Here is a 27395-nt window from a genome sequence, read left to right on the forward strand (position 1 = left end):
TCACTTCACCGCGCTAGGATGAAGTGATGCAGAGCAGGCAGCGCATCCCCACCTGTGACCCACTGCTTGTTTTGCCCCAAAATAATTCCTGGAACATGAAGGACAGGTTGTTGCTCATCTTCCTCACGCAGAAAGGGAGCCCCAGGCTGGTCACGGAGCCAGCAGCCAGGGTACAAGCAGCAGGAAATGTGTTTCTCACTGGCTCTTTGCCTCTCCTGGAGCGGGCTGGGTGATGTGTGTGGGGGGAGCACTTTCTGCCCCAGTTTGTGCTGCATCAGCCCCTCAGTGACTGCAGAAAGGAGTGGGCAGCCCCTCAGTGGGCTGGGGTTTTACACAGGCTGAGGGGAAGCCCCACTGCGTGCTCCTTGCTTGTGCCATGGCCAGACCCAGCTGCCTGGGATGGTTTTCTCCCTTGGGCCTGGGGCTGCAGTAAGGAGAGGGGTGGAAAGAGAGGGGTGTCCCCAGTGAGGTGGTGAGAACTGGCCCCTCTCTAAGAGCCATCACTGACCCTATGGACACGGGGTGCTCCTGCACAATGAGCCTATGGGACAGAGATGCTCAGGGTCAGTCCTGGGCTGTGCTGGGCTACATGGGGCAGTGGGACATTGGGGAATGTGTTCCCACATCCACTGGGATTACCTCTACCCAAGGGTCTCAGCTCCTATGTCCTGTCCCATTGCCTACCAGTCCCACCCCCTCCACACTAAGGATCCACATTCGGGATCCCCAAACACCCATCCCTCCACCCTCCCCACTGCCTCCCTCCATCGCTCAGGCACCAAACCCTGCCACATGGATGCTTCTGCACACACTGGTACTGTCACCAGAGGGGTCACCGCCCCTGTTGCACTCTTGCTGCCCTACAGCATGATTTATGGGCCATTTCCCTGCGCTGCTCGCCCAGCAGACGCCGGGACCACGCAGGGCGTTCCTGTTCATCTTCCTGCCTTCGTGAGCCGAAGGAGAGCCGCGTGCTGGCGTGTGTGCATCAGCACGGGTGTGCATCAGCACGGGTGTGCATCAGCACGGGTGTGCATCAGCACGTGTGTGCATCAGCACGGGTGTGCGTTTTGGGGGGCAGCGGGAGGAGACTTCCAGGGCTTTTAAAAAGAGCTATTGAAAACCTGTGAGTTTGGAACAGAAGGCATTGGTGCAAACGTTCCAGGGCATCTTCCCTGAGCTGCGCCGCAGGACCCACGGAGAAGAGGAAAAGGGTGAGGAGCAATAGGTAGGAGGAGGACACCCAGGGATCACCCCAACCCTCTCCCTCCCACGTGGCTCGAAGCGAGGTTGTGTGGCTATACCATCACTGCTTGCGGGCACGGGCACCCAGGGGACAGGGATACACCTCTCATGCATTCGTGCGTCCATCCCTGGCTATTTCCTCACCTCCAGCCCTGTCCTTTCAGGCTCCCAGGTCTGGAGGGTATGGGGCAGCTTCTCAGCAATAAAGAAACTACACCCTGAAAGCAAATTTCCCCCTAAATCTCCATTTCCTCCAGCTGTGCAGGCTGGCAGGTTCGGAAGGCAGCTCCAGCCCCAGGTACAAGCCCAGTCAGACCTGCAGGGGAAATGAGGGCTCTTGTAGCCGGGGCAGCAGCATGGTGCTGGCCTGCAACCTGCTCTTCTTCCCCTCTTCAGTGAGAGGGAAGGTGGGACCAGGCAGGGACCGCACCTAAATTCCACTTCCTCTACAACCCTCCCTTTCCTCACCTCACTCCTGGACACAGACACGGGCCAGGACGCCGGGTCCTGCAGTGGAACTTAGTGCTGTGTTACCCTCCCTTTCCTTTTGTTTTTTCCTCTCCTCCTGGCCCTGCCACCCCAGGGGAAGAGGGGGAGTCCATCGCTCGCACGCTCCTCTTCGCGCTAGCCCGCTCCTGATTGTCTTTGAGCAATTCTCCAGTGCTCTGACTGAGCCTGTAGGTGTTGGCTTTAAATCATCATCATCTCCTGTGGATTACAGCAGCTGGATGAGAAGATAAAGGCTTTTCTCTCCTCTTGCCTTTCTCATTTCTTCCTTCCTGAAGCCAGAGCGGCTCCCAGCCAGCAGGCATGATGCTGATGGGAGCCCTGCGCAGCCTCCTGTTCCTCTGCCTGGTTGAGGAGGGCATCAGCAAAGTCAGAAGATACTACATTGCTGCCGTGGAAACCGCCTGGGACTACGTGCACAGCGACCTGCTCTCCGTGCTGCAAGCGCCCGCAGGGTAAAGCTCTTTCTATGGCAACCCCAGATCCCTGCTATAGGTGTTCTCCCACCCTGCATGCGCAGCACTGTGAGCTTGGGTCCAGGATGGTGCATGGGGGCAGCCTGGTGGTGGTGGTGGGGTCACTGAGCTGTTGGTACAGGTGGGAATGGGTGTTTCTGTGCAATGGGGAGTCACTGAGTGCAACCCTTAATAATGCACATATGGAGTAAACCTGCAGAGAGAGATAAAAGGCTTGCTCTGTGCTACTCCTCTGCACTGATGGATCTTAATGTCATTTGCCTGTGACCCTTTCAAGTCTGTGCCTGGAGCCAAGAGCTGGTTCTCCAGCCTGTGCTTTCCCTTCTGCTTGCATCCTGGGAGCTTTGGGGGGATGCGAGGGGAGATGGGCTATGGTGTGTCTGTGCCTAACTTAGAGCAGCAAACCTCTCTGCTGTGCCTGTCCCTAGTAGAACCCAGCTTTGGTTATTTATGTCTTTGTGTATATTACATTGCTGGGCCTGAAGTTCTTCCTTTAGGGAACTAAGATAATGTTTTAGTGTTTGGGAAAGAACGGTGTTTGTACGCAGTGACAAGGGGGAGGAGGGCATGCAGTGGATTTGCCCAGATACCTTGGAGTAAGAATGAAAAGTGGCAGTTGCACTGCTGAGGGATCAGGAGGGTGTTACCTGGAGACACAGCTGCCTTGGACACACATGGCTGTGAAAGGGCTGTTCTGACCCCAGCCTGGGGACCCACATGGTCTCAGGCAGTGAGGAGCCGTGGTCAGGCACTGGAAGCCAGGCTCTGGTGATGGCCAGGTCAGCCGGACTCGCTGCTGGAGTCACTGTACCAGTTACCTTGGTTTACTCACTCCTCTTTGGCTACCGGCAGAAAGACTGCATCCAGCAAGCTTTACTAATGCCCCCTCTGCCCTGCTTTTACTAACGTTGCACTTAGATCCATTAACCTACACTGGAGGTGAGGTGACTCCTGTTTATTCACGCCTGTGGCTTTTCATTTCAGCACTGATTTAATGATGTGCTTGTGAGCGGTTTCTGACCCAGGAGTGACTCAGGGACCTGGCTCTGCCCTGGGGACGAGCAGGGCATCACCAGGCAGCCTGAGGTCACTGGTTCTTCTCTAGAAAGAGAACTTTGGCTTTCTCGGAGGGACTCAGTGCCATGCTCCCTGGGGAGCTCTGGTGTGAACTGGGGCCTGCTGCTGTACCTATTCCCAGCTGGATGTCAGTGCCCTTCCCCTGGCTCCTGCAGCCTCAGCCTGGTTCCCCTAGCACGAGGAGGGCACAGGAAAACAGCCAGGCTGGGGAGAAGTGATCCAGGGGAGTGTGGCAGGAGCAGAGCTCGGTCAGAGCTGGGGTCCCTCTGAGCTGTGCGTGTTCTCCCTTGTGGTACCAGCATCTCCTGCCAGTCCCAAGTGTGCAGATCCAGGCAGGGCCTCCAAACCCCATGTATGTACCCAGTGGTTTCTCTGGCACTGTTGTGGAAAGCCCTGCCAAATGAACGGGGTCAGACTACACCTTCCCCACGACTTCAGTTTCTCTTCCTCCCAAACACAACCCTGCCGGCAAGGCTCAGAGCCGGGACCAGCACATCCTGCAATGGCTCCAGGGACCTCAGCTCTGGCTCGGGGCTGGTGACCATGTAGCAGCAGCCTGTGTTTGAGTGCTTGAGCAGTGCGGGGTGTTTACCTTGGCTGTCTCCTGGCTCTGAGAGATGAACAGATAGTGCTGCTAACAATGCCGATTGAAGGCGCCAGGAACTTACCTCCCTGCCTTGGCTTCAGCTGCCCTCGGGGTAGGAAGTCTGTGGGGACCCCAAGTGCAGAGGACTGGCCAGAAGCACTTGAATCAGACGTCCCTGCACGGAACTCTGGCTCCTTGTCCCCTGCAGAACCTGCCGAGCTCTGTTGTGCCAGCGCTGAGCCCTGGTGTCACCAAGTCTCCTCCCAGCCGTGCCCCACGTGCCACCAAAACCCCCCTGGCTCCAGAGGGTTTCTGCCCTGTTTCCCACAGAATCAGCAGGACCAGATCTTACTATCTTAGGGATGGACTTTCAAAGCTTGGCTTTCTGCAGGTTAGAGATTAAGGAACAGCCCAGTGCCAGCAACCCCGCAGCACTGCCACCTCCCAGCGCAGGGTCACACTGGAGGGCAAAGCTTGGTCCAGCCTCTACTGTCATCCAGCCAGGAATGATAACGGCTCCTAAGCAAAGGCAGTGACCCCACGTCTGCTGGGGGCTTCCTGCCAGCCCAAGTGCAGGGTTATAGCTAGGATAGGAAAGGCAAGAGGTGGGTGCACATCCTGCTCTGCCCCCTGGGAGGGTGAAGCCCACTCTCCCTACAGCATCCTCTGGCTGCAGGTGGCTTCCAGCTGGCAGCATGGGGGCAAGTGTGTGTCACCCCCTCCTAAATTTGAGTCACTCTGTCTCCTTCCTCTTCCTCTTGAGGAGGAGTTACAAAGGGAAACACTGCTTGAATGAAGGCTTAGTCAGAGGGGGGGAGCAATGCTCCCTGCTCCTTCAGAGGAATGAAAATACCACCTGGCTTTTGCTCCTAACAAAATGATGCTGGAAACAGTCTGTATGGTTACTGGAAATGGTCTCAGTCCTGGGGCTCATAAGTGAGCCTCTAAACTCCCTGGAGAATTTAATGGCTTTGTTATCCTGATAAACGTGCTGGATTTCTTCTGGAAAATGAATTTGTTAAGGCACTTATGGATAGAAAGTGGCCAGCAGGGATATATATATGTATATATATGTATATCATATATATATGATGTGATGCGATGTGTCTGCCACACCTGAAGGGGATGGGGATGAGGGCTGCAGGACAGAGACCACTATGGTACTGCTACGGCAGCACTCCCAGAGTTCCAGGTCTGTGCCAGCAGGGAAGCACAGAGCCAGACAAGGCAGGAGGCAGGAGGCTGGCAGCGATGCCTGCGGCTGTGCCTCCAAGCCCAGCTGGGTAATGATGCTGTGCCTCCTGCCCTTGTGTCTGCTTCCATCATGACTAACACCACATGTTGTCATCGGTGAGCTGAGCAAAACAGTTTCCAAACACACCTGGAGATTGTCAGGATACCCAAAGGACACAACAGGGTGAGCAATCCCGGGGCTGGCAGGACAAAGACAGGGATGGGAGGAAGAGGATGGCTGCTGCCCATCCATGGATGGGGCTGCACAGTCAGCCTTGACTTTTCCTTCCTCCTACAGGGTGTCAGGGCACCCGGGCCCACAGCCCCCCCTGCCTGGTGTCCCTCCCCGGTACAGGAAGGCTGTGTTTGTGGAGTACCCCGATGCCTCGTTCACACAGCCCAAGCCCAAGCCAGCATGGATGGGTAAGAAGCACTTGCAGCACGGTGAGCCCTGGCTCTCTGTGACAGTGGCCAAACTCATTGGGTTGGGTGCTGGCAGCTTCTCAGCCAGGAATGGGGAAGTGCTTGGGTAGAGTCCCAGTACAGCAGAGCTGCTGGGATGGATGCAGGGAGCCTTGCTGGTGCCATGCTACATGAGGGACGACTGCTGATTGGGAGGGTGGAAAGCCCAGACCCTTTGGGGCCCGTGGTTGGGTGTGAGCTGCCTGACCCCATCAGCCTGACCCTGTTGTCTCACCCTATTCAGGTCTCCTGGGCCCCACCATCCGAGCAGAAGTCTATGATGTGGTGGTCATCATGTTTAAGAACCTGGCCTCACGCCCCTACAACCTCCATGCTGTCGGGGTGTCCTACTGGAAGGCATCAGAGGGTGAGTCGAGCAACAGCCCAGTGCTGCAAGCCCTTGAGCATCACCTGCTCTGCCACCTTCCTGGCCTGTCCCTCCATGATCCTGCTGTTTGCAACCCTTCTACAATGACAGGCAGTTACAGAGATGGTTTAGACACCGTGTATTGCTACCTTCACCTTCAGTCACATCTGCCTGTTCCTTTAGGTGCAGGGTATGAGGATGAGACCAGCCAGCCAGAGAAGCAGGGTGACAGGGTGGATCCAGGGAAGACACACACATATGTCTGGGAGATCCCTCAAAACCAGGGCCCGACGGATGGCGACTCATCGTGTCTGACCCACTCCTACTCCTCCAACACTGACAGTGTGAAGGACATCAACTCCGGTTTGATTGGAGCCCTGCTCGTGTGCCGACCTGGTAAGGACTGCTTGGAATGGGGAGAGGTTACATGCAATCGTGGGTTGAGAAGCAAATAAAGATGCCTTCCAGAGGCTGCATGAGGCAGTGGAGTCAGTAAACTGTGGTCAACAACAACACTTTTGGGGTCAACAACAGCACTTTTGGGGTTTGGGCCTTTCCTCAAAGAGTCCCCATGAAGGGTTCACCCCAGTGAAGGGTTCAAACACACTTTGGACTTCCCTGCTGGAAAGAAACTGGTTGCTTCTTTCCTTTGCAAGATTTCAGACCACAGATGAAATCTCAAACCTTGTTTGTCTTTATAGAATCATTATGGAGACATAAGTGTTTGCCTTTCCTTCACCAAGCTTTGATTGCTCAGGGTTAGTCAGGGTGTTTGTCAAATAGGGTTTCATTGGAGGAAATAGAGGGAAGTTTGTATCAGCAAGGACTAAGGATCAGGCAGTAGAGGCAGGACACCTGGGGCATTGCCTGGTCTGCACTACCTGTGCCTGCTCTCCTTCCTTTGGTAAACATTGAAGTGAGTAAAACCTGACTGTTAATACTTGCTGGGTGCAAGGCACCAAGAAGTGTACGTGGAGTGGGACTGGTCACCTCTGGTTAAGCCATCTCCAGTAGCTGTCCAGATCCCTCTGTAGTCACTGGAGAGGAATGGGCACGAGTCACCTCCTCCCAGATCCCTCTCTGCAGGCTCCAGTGACTCACCAAGAGCAGTTTCTCCACCAAGTCTAGACAAGGAGTGCAGACAATAGTGTTGATGAGGGGGGTGAATAAAACAGGCTCTTCCAGGTGACTAAGTGGATCCCTAGAGCCTGCAAGGGGGACGCAGCACAAACTGACCTTTCGATGCCTTCTGGGGGCAGTTGTCTCTCAACCATGGGCTTTTGGGGACTGCGAGGCTGGAAACAGGGCTGTGCCAGTCACAAGATGTGGTAAAAACAAAGCACAGCCTGGCCTTGACTTACCAGTTCTTGGAGGGCACAAAGGGAATCCCCTCAGGAGATGATGCTTTCTGAGCTTTAAAGAGATCTATCCTGTGGCATCTTGCAGGGACCCTGGCAAGCGGTGGGAACGAGGACGCACATCAAGAGTTTGTGATGCTCTTTGCAGTGTTTGATGAAGGTAACTACCCTGTTGAGTGGTGTTGGACTCTGAATTCAGCCCGGTCCATGGTCCATGCTTTGGCTGTGGTGTGAGCACAACTGAGCTTCCGCTCTGCATCCCAAGCCTTGTAGAGTCCCCAGAGGCAATGCGCTCCTAGTGCAGTACTGCCATTCCTTCTGGTCCCCTGTGAAGTGCAAGGGAGCTTGCAGTCTCCCCAGCTCTTCTGGCCTCGTTCCCATCACACAGGCTAAAATGGTGTGGAGTAATGCCCTGTCACATGCAGTAGTCATCACCACATTCATGCAGAGCCATGGCCAGGACTGCTGTGGATTTCCAACAGGCACCACACATCTGACCTCCGTGGAATTTGGCTTTCATCCTGCTTCAGCCCAGTGGGAAGGTTTCCTTTTCCTTTGAAGCACTCTCAAGTGAAAGCTGACTGCAACCTTCTCTCTCCACAGGGAAAAGCTGGTACTCTGAGCCGAGCTCCTCAGCAGCTCCTCGGCCCATGCCTCACAACAGGACAGAGCTGCACACCATCAATGGCTACATCAATGGCTCACTGCCTGGTGAGTACATCAAGAGGAGGTTGCAGGTGATGGATCTCTTAGGCTGTATTCCCCCAGAGGGAATATCACATCTCAACACCTTGGTCTGCCTTGCCCATTTACACTGGGACAGGACCTGTTTCTGCCTGCCTGTGCTGGTAGCAAAGTTTCATCTCTTGCAGCCCTGTGAATGAGGCTGGAGGTAGTGCTGAGGGCAAAGTTGAGCTCTCACTCACCTGGGTCTGACAACACACCTCTGTTGAAGGTGTAGAAGGGGAATAGATTCATAGAATCATTTAGGTTGGAAAAGACCCTTAAGATCATTGGGTCCAGCCGTTAACTGAACACTGTCAAGTCCACCACCAAACCGCATCCCCAAGCACCACATCTTCACATCTTTCAAGTATCTCCAGGGATGGTCACTCAACCACTGCCCTGGGCAGCCTGTTCCATGGCTTCATAACCCTTTCAGTTAAGAAATGGTTTCTAATATCCATCTAAACCTTCCCTGGTGCAGCTTGAGGCCGTTTCCTCTGTCCTGTTGCTTGTTACTTGGGAGAAGAGACCAAACCCACCTCACTACAACCTCCTTTCAGGTAGTTGTAGAGAGCGACAAGGTTTCCCCTCAGCCTCCTTTTCTCCAGGAAAGCAAAAGGAAAGGCCATTTGTGGTCTCAATGAAGACAAAAGTTGACATTCTGTGATAGTTTTCTGGGAGGAGGTGCGGAGCTGCCTGAGTGTGGAGAATCCCCAGGGCAAAATGGGAAAAGCTGTCAGGAGAGTCATTACCATCAACAACGTGCCTGAACCGCACCCTGAAATCTCCCTCCTGGGCCTGGCCATTATCCAATAAAAGGCAAAATTCCCCTAAATTCCTTGTCCCGGTGGATGATGGAGTTTAGGAGCTGAGTAGCTCCATGGTCAGCTGCTGTGTCTGCACAGTGGGTTTCCCCTCAAGAAGGTATCCACCTTCACCCAGCTTCACCCTGTCTGCAGGACATAGCCTGAGAGGTGTCTGATGGAGAGGTGGCAATGGAGACTTGAGGACCTCAGGATGGAGCCTCCACCCTGTCTCCTCCTGGGCTCTTGGGCTCTGTTCCAGTGCCAAAAATAAGTGCTTGACTCTGTATTTGACTTGGTTTGGTTTCAGCTTCCAGGAACTTGCTATTTACATCCCTGCTGGGTTGCAAAGCCCTTCAGCACACACCGATTTCTCCCTAGGAATGTATTTTTACAGTCCTCTCCCATTCCAGAAGCACACAGAGCAATTCAAGTCTCTCCAAGAGAAGGAATTCTCTCCAGCCTTCAAGTAATCCCGGTGACCTCTCTCTGCCCCTTTTGGGGTATTTCAACTACTGCTGAGGAGCCGTGCCCCAGATCCAATATTTTAGTGTCAGGCTTGCCAGTGTTGTGATGAGACAAATGATTCCCCTTTCCAGTTCTACTATGTATAGAATCATCCACCTCTTTTGCCACTGCATCCTGCCATGATCCCATAGCATGCCTCCCAAAGCTCTTGCCAAAGTCAATCCACTCTGTACATCTAGCCCTATGTCAGGGGGATAAGGTGACTGTTTTACTGGCAGTACATATATGACATTTCCAGCTTGAAGCCATCACCTTGCAAGGCAGGGGACTGTACTCAGCACATGTCAGACTCTGAGTGGGGACAAGGGATGGACACAGTGCTGACCCTTAGGTGCTTTCCTTCTCTCCTGGCAGGTCTCACACTGTGCCTTAAGAAGCAGGTCAATTGGCATGTCATCGGGTTGGGCACTGGGGCAGAAGTTCACTCCATCTTCTTTGAAGCCCACACATTCCTGGTGAGAAGCCACCGTCTCAGCAGCCTAGAAATCTCCCCTGCCACCTACCTTACAGCCCAGATCATGCCAGGAACTGCTGGCTGGTTTCGGATGTTCTGCCAGATACCATCCCATCAGCAAGGTAACCTTGTTCCGCAAGAGCATGGGGGAAAAGAAGCACAGGGGATGGCCTGGGCTCAGGGGTTTGTGCAGTGCTGCATCTCCACAGCCCCTCCTGTTGCATAGTGTTACATCCACATGCAGTGTAGCCCGCGATGAGCATGGCATAGGTTGATGTGTGGGATGGCCTGTTTGATGGGACAGCAGGAGAGAGGGCATCTCTCAAGCAGAGCCTGGGGGAACACATGCCTGTGCTGGCATGTCAGTGTGACCCTTTCTACCTGGCTTCTCTGCACCCAGCTGGCATGGAGGCCTTTGTGAAGGTGGAGGAGTGTCTGGAGGAGCGCCTGGTGAAGATGGGGAAGCTGTCAGATGAGCCAGAGGACATGGATTACCCTGAAGAAGATGAAGAAGCTTATCATGTGATCCAAGTGCGCTCTTCTGCCAAAGATAAGCCTATGACCTGGACTCACTACATCGCGGCCGAGGAAATGGACTGGGACTATGCCCCTGTGAAGCCAGTGTCCCTGGACAGGTAAGAGTGGGGATGAGGCTGCTCTTAAGTCAGCCCTGCCAGCTCTTCTGCTTTTCCATAGAAATTTGTTTTCCTTCTGCCCAACCTGGACAGTTTGGTTCTTCCTTATTAATGCTAACAGTGCGGATGCAGGACAAGGATGGGCTTGGCTAGGGCATGGGAAGGCAGGACCGGGCTTTGCTCCAGTTTACTCAATGTCCTGCAGAAGCATTTGCCTCCAGGGCATTTGTCTCTCTGCCACCCACACCTCTGGCATCAACCCCTTCTGACCAGGCAGCAACGCCTGGTGACCCTTTGGGCTGGTCTTGCTCCTGGGAAGGAGTTGGGACGATCAAGAAAAGGCACATGTCTATTGCCTTATGCTCATGCACTGGGAGTGTTCCCTGACACAGGACAACCTGACATGCTCTCAGCTCTCACAGTCACCACTTCCTTCAAAACAGGGCATTCTCAGCCCAAGGCTGCTACTGTGCAATCTACCTGAAGCTTTCCCCATTAAAGAAGCACTGAGTCACTTGCAATGATATTCCCCACGATGCTTATTGTGACTGCAGTAATTGGTGTCCCTGCTTTGCACTCATAGTCCCCAGCCAGCTGTGTAGGTCCTTGGATGATGGACTGGAGGATGATGGACTGGAGGATGACTTTGGTTCTGACAATGTCCCACATGTGTCTGTTTGCTCTTTCTCTGCCTGGCCTGCAGAAACATGACAAGCCTGTTCCTGGAGGCTGGTCCTCATCGGATAGGTTCAAGGTATAAGAAAGTGATGTTTGTGGAGTACGAGGATGCAACCTTCAAGAAGCGCAAGGTGTCGGATCAACTGGACAAGGGAATTCTGGGGCCCGTCATTAAAGGGGAGGTTGGAGATCAGTTTAAGGTAAGAGGGAGATTGCTTTCAACAAAGAAGAAATGGAAGGGGAAACTTCAAAGCTTGATGCTGTTCCTCCTAATAGCACTTGGTTTGCAACTAAGGTCTGACATAAGTCCTTGAGGTGCTCTGTCACGTTTGGTAATGTCCAAAGTTCACCAGGAAAACAGATGTTACTGAAGGTTAAAGCTAAAATGCTCTTGGTGAGATGAGCAGAGATGCACAGGGTATGGCCCAGTCCCCTTGATTTGACTTCACTGCAGACATCGTAGGAATTGTGTGAATCAATCCGACACCTGTGTGAATGGCATCCAATACCTTTCCCTGAGGCAGGAGTGTCCTCTCATCCTCTGCCCTTCTCCATCTGTGTGCTCTTACCATACAGTACTGGGGACTGTCGCTTGTGTCTCCCCAGGTGACACCTTGACTTGTTTGGTGCTTGGGGTGATTTCCAGGAGCTTCCCATTGCTGCCCCTGCCTGGGGTTCCTTGTGCAGTTGTGGGCATGAGGCTGAAGGTAGTGCCTGTGGCAGCCCCCCACAGGGCTATTTAGAGAAGTAAATGAAGGGTTTCAAGCAGTGAAGTGGGGATCACTTTGAAGCTGTTGACTGTTGGACATACTTGGTGTGTTTGGTCTCTGAAGCCTCCTGGGTTAACAGACCTCTTCTGTCTCATATGCAAAGTGAGACTAAAGACTTTCCTTTTAACAAATCTGATGTTTACGTGCTTTCCCTAAGAGGGGCACCTCCTGGAAAAATGGACAGTGTAAACTGGTAGAGAAAGAGTTATTTCTTCTATCCTCACTCCCGCTTTGTGGTCCCAGACATGTGGTTTCCTCCCAATTGGACACTGGCAGGTATCTGATCCCAGAGCACTGCTGCCCAGTGTTTCCCCCCTGAGGAATCAGAGGTCTCACCCTGTTTAGAAACCACTGAACGTTCCTGCTGCCTGTCCTCATTTCAGATCGTGTTCAGGAACCTGGCAAGCCGACCATACAACATCTACCCTCACGGCCTCACCAGCGTCAAGCCATACCACGCCATGAAGCCTTCTCAAGGTAAGGCAGACCACAGGAACCTGGGACATCACTTGGCCACTGCCATTCTCCTGGGCCAGTAGAGCTTCCTGCAGCCTGTGGGAAGACTGGTTGTCCAACCCACCCATCCAAGCACCTGAGCCCTGGAATCCTGGAGGTGATGATGATCCTTGCTCTGTGTCACCTTTGGTGCCTTGTAATTCTCTCTAAGAAAGGTTTGGATGATGGCTGGAAGAAGGGGCATTCCCAGTCAGGGAGCTGCGACTGTGTTGTTCCATCCATCCTGGAGGCCTCCACTTTCTGAGGAGGCAGGAACCACGCTGGTGTTTGCCAGCTTGCTTACAGTCCTCATCCCATGGGCTCGCCCTTGCCTTGCTGTGAAGTGGGGGGTTCATTACGATTCAGACTCTCCCTCTCACAGCTTCGAGGGGGTTTCTTTTCCTCTGAGGCTGGGCAAATTTTCCAGTTTGCAGGGGTTTCAAGGGCTTTCAGAAAGGCATATGCCTGTCCATGTTCACCTGGTCCCAGGGGCTCCCTTTGTCCTGATCAACGCTCCATGCACGTGCATAGAATCATAGAATCATAGAATAGTTTGGGTTGGAAAGGACATTAAGATCATCCAGTTTCAACCCCCCTGCCATGGGCAGGGACACCTCGCTCTAAACCATATTACCCAAGGCCTCATCCAACCTGGCCTTTGAACACTGCCAGGGATGAAGCATTCACAACTTCCCTGGGCAACCCATTCCAGTGCCTCACCACCCTCACAGGAAAGAATTTCCTCCTTATATCCAATCTAAACTTCCCCTGTTTAAGTTTTAACCCCTTACCCCTTGTCCTGTCACTACAGTCCCTAATGAAGAGTCCCTCCCCAGCATCCCTATAGGCCCCCTTCAGATACTGGAAGGCTGCTATGAGGTCTCCACGCAGCCTTCTCTTCTCCAGGCTGAACAGACCCAACTTTCTCAGCCGATCTTCATATGCTAGCAAGTGCACCATCCCGGGATGGGCATCAGTTTGGGCAGTTTTCTATGCAACTTGTATGGTCAGGAAACCTCCTTTCTGAGCTCTTTTTAAAAGCAGGATCAGCCCTTGCAGGAGCAACCCAGACCTAACTGACCTGCCCTTGGGCTGTGTGTTGCCAGATAAAGATGTGAAGGACATTCCTATTCCCCCTGGCCAGTCATTTACCTACAGCTGGAAAGTCACCACTGAGGATGGGCCAACGCAGGCAGATCCTCGCTGCCTCACCCGTTTCTACTACAGCTCCATCGACCCAGTGCGAGACACGGCCTCGGGTCTCATTGGGCCTCTCCTGATCTGCTTTAAGAAGTCCATGGATCAGAGGGGAAATCAGGTGGGTCCTTCCTTTGCTGCTTCAACTGCCAGGCTGAAAGGCTGGAATAAGTGCAGTGGGTGAAACACCTGAATCATAGATGTACCATAGAATGGTTTGGGTTGGAAGATCATCTAGTTCCAACCCCCGTGCCATTGGTAGGGGTGTTTCCCACTAGACCAGGTTCCTCAGGGTCCTGTCCAACCTGGCCTTGAACAAGCTTGGGTTTGGGTAGAGCCAGATTTGTCTATCCTGTTCTCTCCAACCCGCCCATTAGTCCCAATGCCCCTGCCTTCTCCATCCTCCTTTGCATGCTCCCTTCTCTCCAAACGTGGACCCTATCTCCTGTGAAATAGCAGTAAACTGTTCCCCATGCACCCAGGCTAAGACCTGTCAGCTACACTGGGCCCTGGGGCACCCTGATCTGACCAGGAAGAGCTGCTTCCCTCTCTGCCTTCCAGATAATGTCAGACAGGACAAGGTTGGTGCTGTTTTCAGTCTTCGATGAGAACCGCAGCTGGTACCTGGAGGAGAACATCAGGAGGTTCTGCACTGATGCAGCCCACGTGGATATCCAGGACCCCCAGTTTTATGCCTCCAACGTGATGCACAGTGAGTGCTCAGCCAGGAGCCTCCTGAAAAGCCTTCGGGAAGAAACAGGGAACATATAGCATCCATGGGGTAATCAGGTCCTGACAAAATACTTCACCTCTGCTCTCTTCCAGCTATTAATGGCTTTGTGTTTGACAACCTCGAACTGAAACTCTGCCTGCATGAAGTTGTGTACTGGTACGTCCTGAGTGTTGGGGCCCAAGCAGATTTCCTCTCTATCTTCTTCTCTGGAAACACATTCAAGCGCAACATGGTCTTTGAGGATGTGCTAACCCTTTTCCCATTTTCTGGAGAAACAGTCTTCATGAGCTTGGAAAAGCCAGGTTAGTAAAATGGGCTGTTCTATAAATCATGGGCTTGAATCACAGCAGAGATACATGAGCACCTCTGACCACTTCTGGTACCCAATTGCATTTTGGCAGCCCTGAGAGCAAAGGGATGCACAACCTGCTGGAACAGCAAAGTGAGAGGCAGTGGTTAAATCCTTCTAAAGCTTAAAGGAATTAAATTACCATGTTTCACTTCATTAATGGGGTGTGTAAGGTCACACATGCTGATAAGCCAGCAAGCTGGCTGCAGTAACATAAGTACAGTGGACCTTGGATCTGCATCGCTGGCTCCAAGCTTGGAGGTCAAGGGGAGCAGCAGTGCTGTCCCTGTTGTGGGTTCAGGCACTGGTCGCAGCATCCCATTTATCTTCACACATTGGCAAGGACAGAAGTCGCAGCCATGGGGAAATCCTAGAGGGATTTGATCCAGAGTTCAGTTTTATTTCCCCCCCGCTCCCCATTTTTCCCTTAGCACTTGCAGAAGTGGTGCCATTAACCATTGCCTCGCTCACAGAGGAAACACAGGGTTTACCACAGGGCTGCAAACACTGCTAGGATGGTCACAAACACTGCACCTTGAGCCAAGCTGACAGGGGTCCTACATGCCCCAGGTAGCTGTCTACAACACAGCCAAACAGTGCATCCATTTGGGCTCTGCTTTCTGCCTGCTGATCGGGAGCAGCCCAGCAGCTCAGGCAGCAGCGGGTGACAGCTCTCTCCAGTGTCAGAGCCCGGTTATTACGCACTCCTCACCCACTCCTGGCACCTGGGGAAGAGGCATTTGCTCTAGGGATTATGAAAACATGAAATCACTACCACAAACCGGAGGCTGCCTGTGAATATAGGATGCACTAGCAAGGGGGCCTCATGGGGAAGGCATCTCTTCTGGTTGCCCACTGTGGTGAGCTGATGTGTCCTCTTCTGCCCTCTTGAGACAGGTGTCTGGATGCTGGGGTGCCTGAATCCCGACTACAGAGACCGAGGGATGCGTGGCAAGTTCACAGTCTCGCAGTGCCAGCAGGAGCAGTACCCTGATGGCGAAGATTATGTGGATTATGAAGAGGAGGATGCCTATGCCTTTGACTTCCAACCCAGGGGCTTCTCTAAAAGAAAGAGATGGCGCAGGCCGTGTGTGAATAGGGAACCGAATATCAGCTCTTCCAGAAATGAGACTGAGAAGCCAAGGTTGTGCTTGACAGAACCCAGCCACGGGGCCCTCCTGAGCAATGGTAGGATTTCTGATCCCACTCCCAATGGCACATCAACATTTTTAGGAACAATCCCACACCCATCTGACGTTTCTATGTCTTCTCTGCCAGAGACAAACTATGAGCCAGTGTCCTACGAATCCTTTCTGGAAGATGACAAAGAGTCATCAGAAACAATCAGCCAGGAGGAAGGGTTTGGAGCTCCTTCACCTGAAGAGCACTTCCTGAGTGCCAGTGGAAGGGTCCGTGGTGCTGTGAGCTCAGAAGGTCAGCAGCAGCTGCACCAAACTGTGCCAGCTCCAGAAGATGCTCTGGCAGGAAAGGTGACAAACATCTCTGATGTGCAGGAGCCAGTGGCAAGGACGATGATGCAGCCTGGTGGTACCTTAGAGATCCTGGAAGCAGAGCCTCAGAAGACAACTACTCATGCAACAAGCTTGTGGGACTCAATTGCTTCTGGTGCTGACAAAGCCCTTCTTCAAGAGGACAGGAGCTCATTTCATGAGAATGACCTGGAGCACAACCTGGGACTCCAAGACACATCCTCACAGGGTGCTGAGAACAGGTTACTAACAGGGACTAATAAAATATCCTCGAATCTAGATGAGCCAAAGGAGACAATCAATGCAGAGCCAGCTTTAAGTACTGATCCTAACTCTTCTTCCACACTGGACAATCCCTCTGCATCTTCAGATGAGACAGAGAACAGGACTTCTCATGCTGCAGTTCGCAGTGACACCAGGGAAAGCAATTATTCATCAAATGAGCTAGATGCCAGGCTGGAAGAAAGACCTCACAAAGCGGTTTCACAAGGCTTTCATGAGTCTTTCAAAGGGGGAAATTACTCTTTCCTGGACCCGGGACCCAGCAAACCTGAGCAAGAACCAATCTTCACAGAGGAGTATAACTTCTTGCCTGCAAAAAGTGGCCCAGAACAAGAAGCCAGGGAACTTGCCAAAGGCACAAACCACCTAGAAACCACCTTTGCACAAACCAATGATCTCGAGCCTTCCAGCTATATAATGACAGAAGAGAGGGATGAATTAGTCTTGGAGGCAGTGTTTCAGGATGCCACAGCCACTAAGGAATTGCCAGAGATGGACAGTCCTGCCCTGTCTGAACTGGCCACCGTGGCCAATGACACAAGGCAGTTCCCAAATGGTTTCTTAAACAGCCCTGAGCAGTTTATGCAACACGGAGCTCCAGCCCCAAGCAGGAGTGGCAGGTCACTGGAGGGCAGAGCAGAGCAGGACGTGGCCAGCCAGGCCCCTGACACAGCAGTGAATAGCAAAGTGTGTGGATCTCATTCCCCTTTTAGCAGCACTTGCTTCAGAAAGAGGTCCCTGACACCAAGCGACACTTTGCCTGAGGTGATGGTGGCCCAGCAAAGCCTGGATACCAAACCAAACATGGTTGAGGGGAGATCACAGCCAGGCAAGGATGCTCCATGGGCTCTGCAAGGAGATGGCAGCGATGAGGTGCATCCCGAGGGGAGGCTGAGCACAGATGGACGTGTTCAGAGCAGCAGTGAGGGGGCTCAGCGCAGCGGGCGCTCCTTCCCTACCTGGGGAGCAAGGGGGAGCAGGGCAGCAATGGCAGCGAGCAGCTCCGAAGCTGCAGACCTGGCCTCAAACTGGGATCTGGTCACCCTGGGGACAGCTGGGAGCTTGGGGAGCCCGGCTTTGGCTGAGCTCCATGCAGGCAGAGGTCCTGGGAATGAGCAAGCTCAGGGGAGAAGCCAGATGGAGGAGCAGACCAATTCTGTGGAGCAGCTGGGTCAGTTCAGTTCCCAGCACCAGCAGCTCCAGGCCAATGCCACAGAAGACTATGTGCCTGAGAGCACATATGGGGAAAGCATGGAAGAAATCCCTATGAAACCAGCCTCCAAAGAGAACTATTCCCTGTCTTCAAGCAGCCCTGCTCACAGCCATAGCAATACCACAGATCCAACCAAATATGTGCAAGCCAGTCCGGATGGATGGCAGGAGCTCGGTGGGGAAGATGTCCTCAGAGAAACCAGGAAGAGAGAGGGACAGGGCCTAGGAGAGCCCAGGGAGGATGGAAAAAGGAACAGCACAAATGGGAAGAGCAACCATGGCCCAGGACATAGGGAGAGACCGGCTCTGAACAATGGGACCCATTCCAGCCCCTCAAGAGCAAAGGCTGACAAGCCAGAATATGATGAGTACGGTGACACAGAGCAGACCATGGAGGATTTTGACATCTATGAGGAAGAGGAGCACGACCCGCGCTCCTTCCAGGGGGAGGTACGGCAATACTTCATTGCGGCAGTGGAGGTGATGTGGGAATACAGGAACCAGAGACCCCAGCACTTCCTGAAAGCCATGTAAGTGTGACTGTCCCCCATGTGTTCCTCCTGCACTGTGTGGCATGTCGTTGGCACAGGTCTATGTACAACCCAGCCAAGCAGCCTAAGGGAAGGATGCTCCCAGCGCCTTCCCTCCTCCTGGGGAGTTCTGTGGCTCCAGCAACCTTGAGCTTCCTTGCAAGTGGGTCAGGGATGCTCTAGGCTCTGCTCTGTTGCTTTACCTGCCCTCACCCCTGCAGGGACCCCCGGAGTGGCAGGAGGAAGCCCTTCCAGCAGTACCGCAAGGTGGTTTTCCGAGAGTACATGGATGATTCCTTCACGCAGCCGGTGCTGCGGGGAGAGCTGGACGAGCACTTGGGCATCCTCGGACCATACATCAGGGCAGAAGTCGAAGATGTCATCATGGTGAGTTGAAAATTCCCATCTCATCATTGCTGGCTCCGTTCAGTGACCTCAGTGATTGGCAGGAATATCAGTGTTTGGATGCAAAGCCCTGGACCTGAGACAGAGCCAACCCCTATAACAGCACAGCCTGAGCAGCTCCTGGCCTCCATGAGGAGCCTTTTAGGTAAAGGGGTTGTAAAAAGAGCAATGAGCTAAACAGGGTTCAGCACAGCTGCTTTGGGTGCTCCAGGTGAGGGCAGGCTTGGGCTTCCCTTCTCTTCAAAGGTCCTTCAGCAGTCACCTAAGGAAGAGATGAAAGGCTGTTCATCAGGCTCATAGGCCTGGAGAAGTTGCCTGATTTCCACTGAAGTCTTCACTAGAATGGGCTCCAGAGGCTGTAGTGTAGCTGCCCTTGCTCCCATTGAGCAGAGAGAGGGCCTCATCCTGCTGACATGACCAGGATGTGCTTTCCACTGGGGTCCCACTGCAAAGTCACAGCTTGTGGATCAGCAGGGGCTGCCCACTGCATGGGGACCAGCTGGAGGTCTGGGTACCGGGGCATGTCTGCCTCCTTCCTACCTGCTGGTTGCATCCAACCCCTGGTTCCAGGGCACTCTCAGTGCTGCACCTTTGCTTTCCCTTCCCTCTGGTGCAGGTCACGTTCAAGAACCTGGCCTCGCGGCCCTTCTCCTTCCATTCCACGCTGCAAGCCTATGAGGAGATGCAGGATGCAACACAGGGTGGAGAGGTGGTGCAGCCTGGCAAGGTTCGGAAGTACACGTGGAAAGTCCTGCCCCAGATGGCACCCACCACACAGGAATTCGACTGCAAGGCTTGGGCTTACTTCTCCAACGTGGACCTGGTAGGTGGGAGCCTGCTCCATGGGGCATCCTAGGAAGGAGAGATGGGCAGTGTGCGTGCATTCTGGCTGTGAGGTCAAGGATTTTCCCATGGTGCTGTGCTGAAAGCTGTGGCTGTGCGGATTCTCAGGTGTCTGACCGTGATGAATGCATGTTGCTGTTTCTCCTCTTCCTTTTTCTGAGCTGGGTTTTCCCCCTCATACCAAACTTATGAGACTTGTAGGGAACCAGCATTCTGCAGTCTCATCTAGCTGAATTTGACCTATGGGTCCAATGTTAGTGGGGTAAAGACTGTTGGACGGTTGGACAGACAGACACCACTTCTCTTGGCAGCACATGCAAACACTTCCAGCACCCCTCTCTTAGCCTGGGGCAGAGTGAGGATCCCCCAGTGAACCCAGCATGTCCTTCCCACCCTGCAAGGACCATGCCCTGTGCAGGACTGGGAGCCGGCCACCACTTCCCTCCCTGCTGTTCTGTTTGCCGGTGTCAGAGCATCCTTCCCCTCCGAGGCAAACCCTTTTCTCCCTGCTTGCCGGCAGGAGAAGGACCTGCACTCGGGGCTCATTGGGCCATTGATCATCTGCCGCCGTGGGGTGCTGAGCTTCGTTTTCAGGCGGCAGCTGGCTGTGCAGGAGTTCTCCCTGCTCTTCACCATCTTTGACGAGACCAAAAGCTGGTACTTCTTGGAGAACATGGAGAGGAACTGCCGCCCTCCCTGCCACGTCCAGCAGGACGACCCTGGCTTTAAGAGGAGCCATTCTTTCCATGGTGAGGACACTTGCCTTTGCTCTTCCCATCCCACAGTCTATATTGGGATGGAAACCCCTAAAGCCTTGAGCTGCTCCTAACCACTGCCTTTCCCAGCCATCAATGGCTATGTGAGCGACACACTGCCCGGGCTGGTGATGGCTCAGCAGCAACGGGTCCGATGGCACCTCCTGAACATGGGCAGCACTGAGGATATCCACTCCATTCACTTCCATGGGCAGCTGTTCAGCGTCAGGACCAGCCAGGAGTATCGCATGGGAGTCTACAACCTTTATCCTGGTGAGAGGCGGTGCGGGCACTATGCACGCTCCTGCTGCTGTGGCTTTATGTCCATGCCTGTTAGGAAGTGCCAAGCCTTGCGGGAGGAGCAGCAAAGAGGGGGAATGGGTCCAGAATCAGTATTTGAATAGCACTTGGCACTGTGGTATTCCATTGCAGCCAGTAACTCCCCTCTTCTCTGCTCTCCATCCTGACCAGGTGTCTTCGGGACAGTGGAGATGTGGCCTTCACATGCTGGGATCTGGCGAGTAGAGTGCAAAGTGGGAGAGCACCAGCAAGCTGGGATGAGCGCTCTCTTCCTTGTGTACAACCTCAGTGAGTGGTCCCCTTTGTGCCCTGGCCATGGCCAGCATGGCTTTGAGCTCTCTGCCACACATCTTTCAGCATTTCCCCTTGGGTGACCCAAGTGGGGTCTTCTGGGTTCTCACTCCTAAAGGAAGTCATTACTTGTTGGGGAAGTACAGTGTCCACCTCCCTAACCATACATCAGGAGGTAAACTGAGGCACGAAGTGATGGCAGGAGGCAGTGAGCAGCACTGCCTGACTGCTCTCATGGAAATAGCCTGAAGAGCAACTGCAAAATCCATAGGGAACCTCTGACTCCTCTCCAAAGCAACACATTTCTACCTCACCATAAGTAAGCCCTGGGGGAACTGGTTTGAGAGAGTAGCATTTTATCACCCCCTGGCAGTGCTCAAGGCCAGGTTGGATGGGGCTTGGAGCAACCTGCTCTAGTGGAAGGTGTTCCTGCCCATGGCAGGAGGCATGGAACTACATGATATTTAAGGTCCCTTCCAACCCAAACCATCCTATGATTCTATGGTATGTGGTCACACCATGAAAGCTTCTCTCCTCTTCCTAAAGGAGCATTAAAAATCAGCCAGAAAGTGTTTCCATAAGTTAAAAATTTGCTCAAGATTTCACACTCATACTTTCCCCAGAAGCATTTGCCATGCAGCACACAGGCCAAGAGGTGACAAGTCACTAACAATAATGCTTATGGTAACAGACAAACAGCCCTGTGCTCACAAATCAGAAGAGAGACAGGAGTGTCAGGCAGGCTCTCCTTTACTGATGTGGTATTTGTTGCTAAAAGATGCTGCCTAGCAACAGAAAGCCCATGAGCAAGACATGGGTATAAGGAAGAGACACTTGTCAGCATTGCTGGGAGATTGGGACACGGGAGTGAGAGGTCAGGGACTCTGGGGCAGGAGTGTGGCTGATGATAAGGACTCTGTGCTGCCGAAATCAGGGTCGAGAACAAGAACTTCCAGCACCCTTAACATTCAGGGATGGATGTGGATGCATCTGAAACACTGCTTAGTGTGAGACAAACAAGCCTGGGGGCTCCTGGGGTTTTAGGCAGCCTCCTTGAGCCTGGAGGCTGCTGCCCAGCCTAGGCTTTTCCTTCACAAGCCTTGTTATCTAATCAGCTGTCCCTGTATTTTGCCCTCCTTCTCCCTGTGTGACTGCAGACTGCCAAAACGCCCTCGGCCTGGCCTCGGGCCACATTGCAGACTCCCAGATCACAGCATCGGGGCAGTATGGTGAGTACCGGTTGTTGAAGGTGAGGTTGGGGCGGCTTTAGACAAAACAACTCATTTGCTTGCCTGCCCAAGGCTCTGTTGCACCAGTCCCTGGCAGAGTCCTTCCTCCATCCATGCCCATGTCAACATCCCAGCTGAGACACGGAGGTGCCTTCCCACATCCAGTCTGGCCCATCATACCAGTGCTCTACTAAACCCTAGGGTTATCCTCCTTTCCCATCCCACAGATGTACTTGCCACTGCCTTGGGCTGGGCAGCACCAGGACCCAGCAGCATCTTCATATCTACACGCTTTCCTTGCAGGGCAGTGGGCGCCTTACCTGGCCAGGCTGGATAACACCGGCTCCATCAATGCTTGGAGCACAGACCGCAGCAACGCCTGGATCCAGGTAAGAGGGGCCCTGTTGCTGGAGGCACCGCTGAGAGCATTCCAACAGCGTGTTTGTGGCTGATGATCCACCCTCAGTGCAGCAGAGGAATCTTGATGGTCCAGCTACAACATCTGATTGTGCAACAACCCCTCAAGGGCAGTGAGAACAGCTCACCTCTCCAAACACCTCTCCCCTGCCCTCTCCCAGCTGCTAGCTGGCTTGTGTCCTTCTGAACAACTGTATTAAATAGTTTCATAACCTGTGCTCATTTATATCACGAGGAGATGAGTTCCACAGGTTTACAGTGCATTGCCTGAATGTGGCTTGGGTTTTCCATCAGAAGTGAGTCCTTGACTTTCGTTCTCAGGTGGACCTTTTGCGTCTCATGATTATTCATGGCATAAAAACCCAAGGGGCCCGACAGAAGTTCTCAAGCCTTTACATCTCCCAGTTCGTTGTCTTCTACAGCTTTGATGGGCAAAGGTGGAAGAAATACAAGGGGAATACCACCAGCAGCCAGATGGTAAGATGGATAGGTCTTGAGGAGAGTGTCATCGCAGAATGGGGTCTTTTGGGGTGACGAGGGCTAGGGAGCTCTGTACACGAGGCAGAGACCTTGAGCATTCACTGCCAGTACGACTGAATCACAGACTGCAGATCTGCAAGGGACTCACTGTCCGTGTCCTTCTGTCTCATGTTAAATTGACCAAACTATTTCTGTCCACAGGCCCAGGTGGCTGTAAGATCCACCCCTTCACATTGTGTTGCACGTTACTTAGAGCTTGGCATAAGGTTTTTCCTGAATAACTGGGTTTTTTACCTCCAAAGACAAATTTGGCTTTCCAAAACCATTGTGCAGACGCAGATGATTTGGGGGATCTCTACTCATTAGAAAAAGCCACAGCTTAAATATGCATAAGCTGATCATGCAGGCAGGAGAAGGAAAAAGCCTCCATCACAAACACCAGCAGTGGCCAAAACTGTTCCCAGGTTCTTTTTCTCCTCTCTGTTTGGTGAGATTATAAAGAGATGTTCATTTAGAGAAACCTCCTCCTGTTTCTCAGTGGTTCACCCTGATTTGCCCATTCACACTTCTTTGGTCTGAGTCACATCTCAGATCATTTCCCTGGGCTGATGCTCTTTTGTAATGATGGTGATAAGAGACAGGAGTGACAAAGAGAAATGTTCTGCCCACTGATCCCTGCTCTCTTTCCACCCCTTCCCTGCAGCTGTTCTTTGCAAATGTGGATGCAACTGGAGTGAAAGAAAATCGCTTCAACCCTCCGATCATAGCCCGGTACATCCGCATTAACCCCACTCACTACAGCATCCGGACCACGATGCGCATGGAGCTCATTGGCTGTGACCTGAACAGTACGTGCCACCTCCAAAAACCAAGCACCAAAGGAGGGGTCTGATCCAGCGGGGTGCCAAGCACCAGCTCCACACATTTCAGGACTCCCCAGGCAGTTGTGGAGGGGGAAGGAGGAGGCTGGAGATGGCATTGAGATGTTGGGAAAACAAAGCTTAGAAATAGCAATAGCAGAGGGAGAGCGTGGGGCCAGGTCTCACCACCACCTTTTCCTGAACAATCAAAAACCTCCAGCAGCAGCTAAGCTGATATCTGAGGAGCTGCTGCCTCAATCTGGGGGAGCAGGGATCAAGCAGAGACAGATGCTATTGGCTTTTCCTCTGCATTCAGGGTGGCTGAAGCAGTGAGCAGTCAGAAGGCACCTCCATGACGGGTCTGTTCCCACCTCTGAGAAGCATCGCTCCTCTCTTCCAGGCTGCTCCATGCCCCTAGGGATGGAGGACAGAGGGATCCCTGACCAGCGCATCTCCGCATCCTCCTACAGCACCAACATCTTCTCCAGCTGGTCACCCTCCCGAGCCCGCCTGAACATGCAGGGGAGGACCAACGCTTGGAGGCCAAAGGTAGCCCATGCAAGGTGATCCCCAGGCAGGTATCTGGGGCATGGGCAGGCAGGCTGGGTGCTTGCAACCTCTCCTAGCCAGGGCTGTGTGGGGAATATGTGCAGCCACATGCACCGTGCAGGCACACAGGCAGGAGCACCCAGCACCTCCACATGCCTGGTAGGGCAGGTGAATGTGTCTTTCCCATTGCTGCTGAAGGGTTGAAAGGTTACTCCTGTCCTTCCCCAGAGCGACAGCCCCAGTGAGTGGTTGCAAGTGGACTTTGAAGTAACCAAGAAGGTGACTGCAATCATAACCCAAGGTGCCAAAGCTGTCTTCACCCACATGTTCGTGACGGAGTTTGCTGTCTCCACCAGCCAGGACGGTGTGCACTGGACCCCAGTCCTGCAGGGTGTCAAGGAGAAGGTAGGCAGAGCTGCTCCATGGCCAAAGGCAGCCTGTGACACCCCCACAGCAAACATGCTTACAGGAGCTTTTGCAGCAGCAATGATCCAGGCTATGCTTTTCCCTCCCTTAAAGCATTCCCAGCGCTTGTCTGCGTTGTCCCCTCAAGCCATGAGCTCACTGCACCAGTGCAGGAGAGCGCACTCCTGATGTCTCTCTCCTCTCCAGGTTTTCAAGGCAAACCAAGACCACACCAGCACAGTGATGAGCAGCCTGGAGCCCCCGCTCTTTGCTCGCTACGTGAGAATACACCCGCGCCAGTGGCACAACCACATTGCCCTGCGGATAGAGTTCCTTGGCTGTGACACACAGCAGGAGTACTGATGGCTGCAGGACCAGGCATGGGCAGCGCCAGCCTCAGGACCCACACCCAACTGGACACTGGACTCTCACCAGGGCCTGAGCCAGCCCTCCTGCGCTCTGACCATCCCTGCTGCTGGGCAACAGAAGGCCTGCAGAGCTGTCACAGACGCTGGCTTGTTATCAGCATCTTCCTGGCCCTTGTCTACCAGATGCCACATAGAAGTAATGCTGAAGAATTAAACAGTAATTTTCCAGTGTAAAGCTGAAGAATTAAACAGTAATTTTCCAGTATCTCTCTGCACTTGCTCCCCTGCTCCAGCCCTGGAGTCTCCAAGGGCCCAGTCAGCATCACCAGCACTGAGTAATTAATTAGCCCCAGAGCTTCTCAGCTTTGTTTTGCACAAGCACCCACTGCCCAGGCACAGCCCTGGAGGAGGAAGAAGCAGCAAAGATAAAGGCTGGGGGAGGAAGCCCCAGAGTCCATTCCGCAATCAGTGGCTCCAGGGAGGCAGCATTTGCTCAACCTGAGTTAACACTGGGCTTTGGCTCTCCACATCCCTTCATCACCTTCCCAAATGCTCATGCTGTCATGGCTTCTTAAGCAGGAGTTGGGTATCCTCTGCTCATACCTGTAAGGGATGCAGTGTGGGGCAGCTCTGAGGAGAGCTCTGCTGGAAGCACCAGGGGATGGTTGTGATAGGGACCAGGGAGATGAGCTGCAATCAGCCCAGCGGCGTGAGCTCTCCTGGAACCCACACCCAGCAGAGGTCAGAAGCTGGTGTCTCAAATAAAGCAGCTCTGAAAAAGCCTCATGCAACTGTTTGGCTCCACATTGCTGCACAAGGAGCCTTTGCTGTGGCCCTGGCAGTGATTACATTACAGCCCCAGCAGCAGATGCAATCACCCTTTGGCTTGATTGCATCCTGACAATAACCAGGCACAGGTAAAGTGCTGGCCTGAGGAGGGGAATTGGAGCCCTAAGCTTCTCAAAGGGGAGCAGCCCTACCTGAGGCAGGGTAGTCTTCAGCCTCTGAGGACCAAACCTGCCACCTTGGGCCCTTCTCAAGGCAAATTTCCTCAGCTCCAAGGCAACTGCATCTCTTCTGAGCTCAGTGGCCAATGCTGCACAAGGACAGCTGGCTGCAGTCTCTGGTCCACCAGTGCAGAGGAGTATCCCAGGCATGGTGAAGGGCCTGATGGCAGAGAAAACAGGGCAGAGACATCAGCTCAACCCCAAACAGCAGCTGGACTGTAGGCAGAGACACACACACGCTCAGTAACTGGCTCAATCCCCTGGACAAGGGCAGATATCTGCATGCTCTTCCCATGGTCTGAGCCTGACCTACTGATGCTTAAATACCCATCAGAATGAGGGACTGATGGGGATTGGTTAAGAGCAGAGCATCTTTCCAAGACAAAATTGGTGAGGACCAGAAGCCCCCCTGCAGCAGCTGGCTCAGTTGTAGGTGCAATCAGTCACACAGGACTGGCTGCTCTGTATGGTCCTGGCTGCCTTGGCTTTCAGGGCTGGTACCCAACTCTGCTTGGTGAAGCAGGGATATGGGCCCTGCCTTTGCCAGTGGATGCTCAGACTCTTCCTGCCTGCAGAAACGGGCTGCTGTGTTGTGGCACATTTGCCTGGTGACACAGGGTTAGAGCAGAGCAAAAGCTGCGAGCACCAGAGCTCCCTCTGGGTGGTTTTCAAAGCGGAAACACGGCTGAAATCTCTGCAGGCGGCTGAGCAGCCTTCACCGACCGGCCCCGAGCAGCTCCAGGATGTTCTCCAGCCGCTCAGGAAGCAGTGTAGGAGCTACGCTGAGGGAGAGCACCGGGAAGGGGCTGTGGGCAGGCACGCAGATGTGTCAGAGCTTGCCAAGCTCCAACATCCATTAGAGGAAGCATCCCTTGACATTTGTGGGGAATGGAGACCAGACGCTGTTTCCTCCCCACGCAATGTAGATCTGAGATGCATCATAGTTTGCCCAGGTCACAGGCGTTTCTGTGCAGGGGGAGGCTTGACCAGCACAAAGCCCTCTGCCTTTCAGACAGGGGGTGCTCCTGCCTATTCACTGCCCTCAAAGAGCCCTGTCATGAGTCAGGGCTGTTTCTGAATCTGGCTTCTCCTGTGCTGGATGGAGAGCCCCTACCTGAGCCAGACGTGAGGGATATATGGAGCTATTGTAACCGGGAAGGTGGGCACCATTCTCGGAAGAAGTTGCCAGCACATAACCAAAACAGGCAGCAGAACGCTGAAGAGAGCACCTGAGCAGGGACCACGGCCAACAGGGAGTGAACTTGGGCAAGCGCAGCCTGACTCCCGCTTCAG

The 27395-nt window shown here is 53.5% G+C and overlaps 1 protein-coding gene across 2 annotated transcripts; it reads left to right on the forward strand.

Annotated features, from left to right (window-relative positions):
* The first annotated feature begins 1076 nt into the window (after positions 1 to 1076).
* On the forward strand, positions 1077 to 25360 carry F8 (coagulation factor VIII). Of its 2 annotated transcripts, none has more exons than XM_061356708.1 (27): positions 1077 to 1228; positions 2031 to 2207; positions 5423 to 5547; positions 5831 to 5953; positions 6137 to 6349; positions 7400 to 7471; positions 7915 to 8022; positions 9723 to 9944; positions 10223 to 10457; positions 11161 to 11335; positions 12289 to 12382; positions 13507 to 13718; positions 14159 to 14309; positions 14423 to 14632; positions 15577 to 18193; positions 18415 to 18580; positions 19215 to 19421; positions 19962 to 20190; positions 20287 to 20469; positions 20668 to 20784; positions 21945 to 22016; positions 22320 to 22405; positions 22755 to 22910; positions 23617 to 23761; positions 24174 to 24322; positions 24551 to 24727; positions 24935 to 25360. In XM_061356708.1, exons 2-27 carry the CDS (start codon positions 2056 to 2058, stop codon positions 25088 to 25090), a joined length of 6552 nt encoding a protein of 2183 aa, XP_061212692.1. In that variant the 5' UTR covers positions 1077 to 1228; positions 2031 to 2055; the 3' UTR covers positions 25091 to 25360. The 2 variants fall into 2 exon arrangements, with proteins under 2 accessions (XP_061212692.1, XP_061212691.1); XM_061356707.1 differs by lacking the exon at positions 1077 to 1228 and adding an exon at positions 1740 to 1922.
* Positions 25361 to 27395: the final 2035 nt, after the last annotated feature.

Source organism: Neopsephotus bourkii, unplaced genomic scaffold (genome assembly GCF_033783945.1).
Source record: "Neopsephotus bourkii isolate Nb327-2 ecotype Australia unplaced genomic scaffold, CSIRO-AGI_Nbou_v1 NB_867, whole genome shotgun sequence".
NCBI classification, from domain to species: Eukaryota; Metazoa; Chordata; class Aves; order Psittaciformes; family Psittacidae; genus Neopsephotus; species Neopsephotus bourkii.

Bases quoted from the DNA above. Each gene is read 5' to 3' on its own strand.
- F8 (XM_061356708.1), top strand. From the start codon at position 2,056: ATGATGCTGATGGGAGCCCTGCGCAGCCTCCTGTTCCTCTGCCTGGTT. The intron at 2,208-5,422 runs GTAAAGCTCTTT...TTCCTCCTACAG, and splicing joins GTGCTGCAAGCGCCCGCAGG to GGTGTCAGGGCACCCGGGCC. The intron at 5,954-6,136 runs GTGAGTCGAGCA...CTGTTCCTTTAG, and splicing joins CTACTGGAAGGCATCAGAGG to GTGCAGGGTATGAGGATGAG.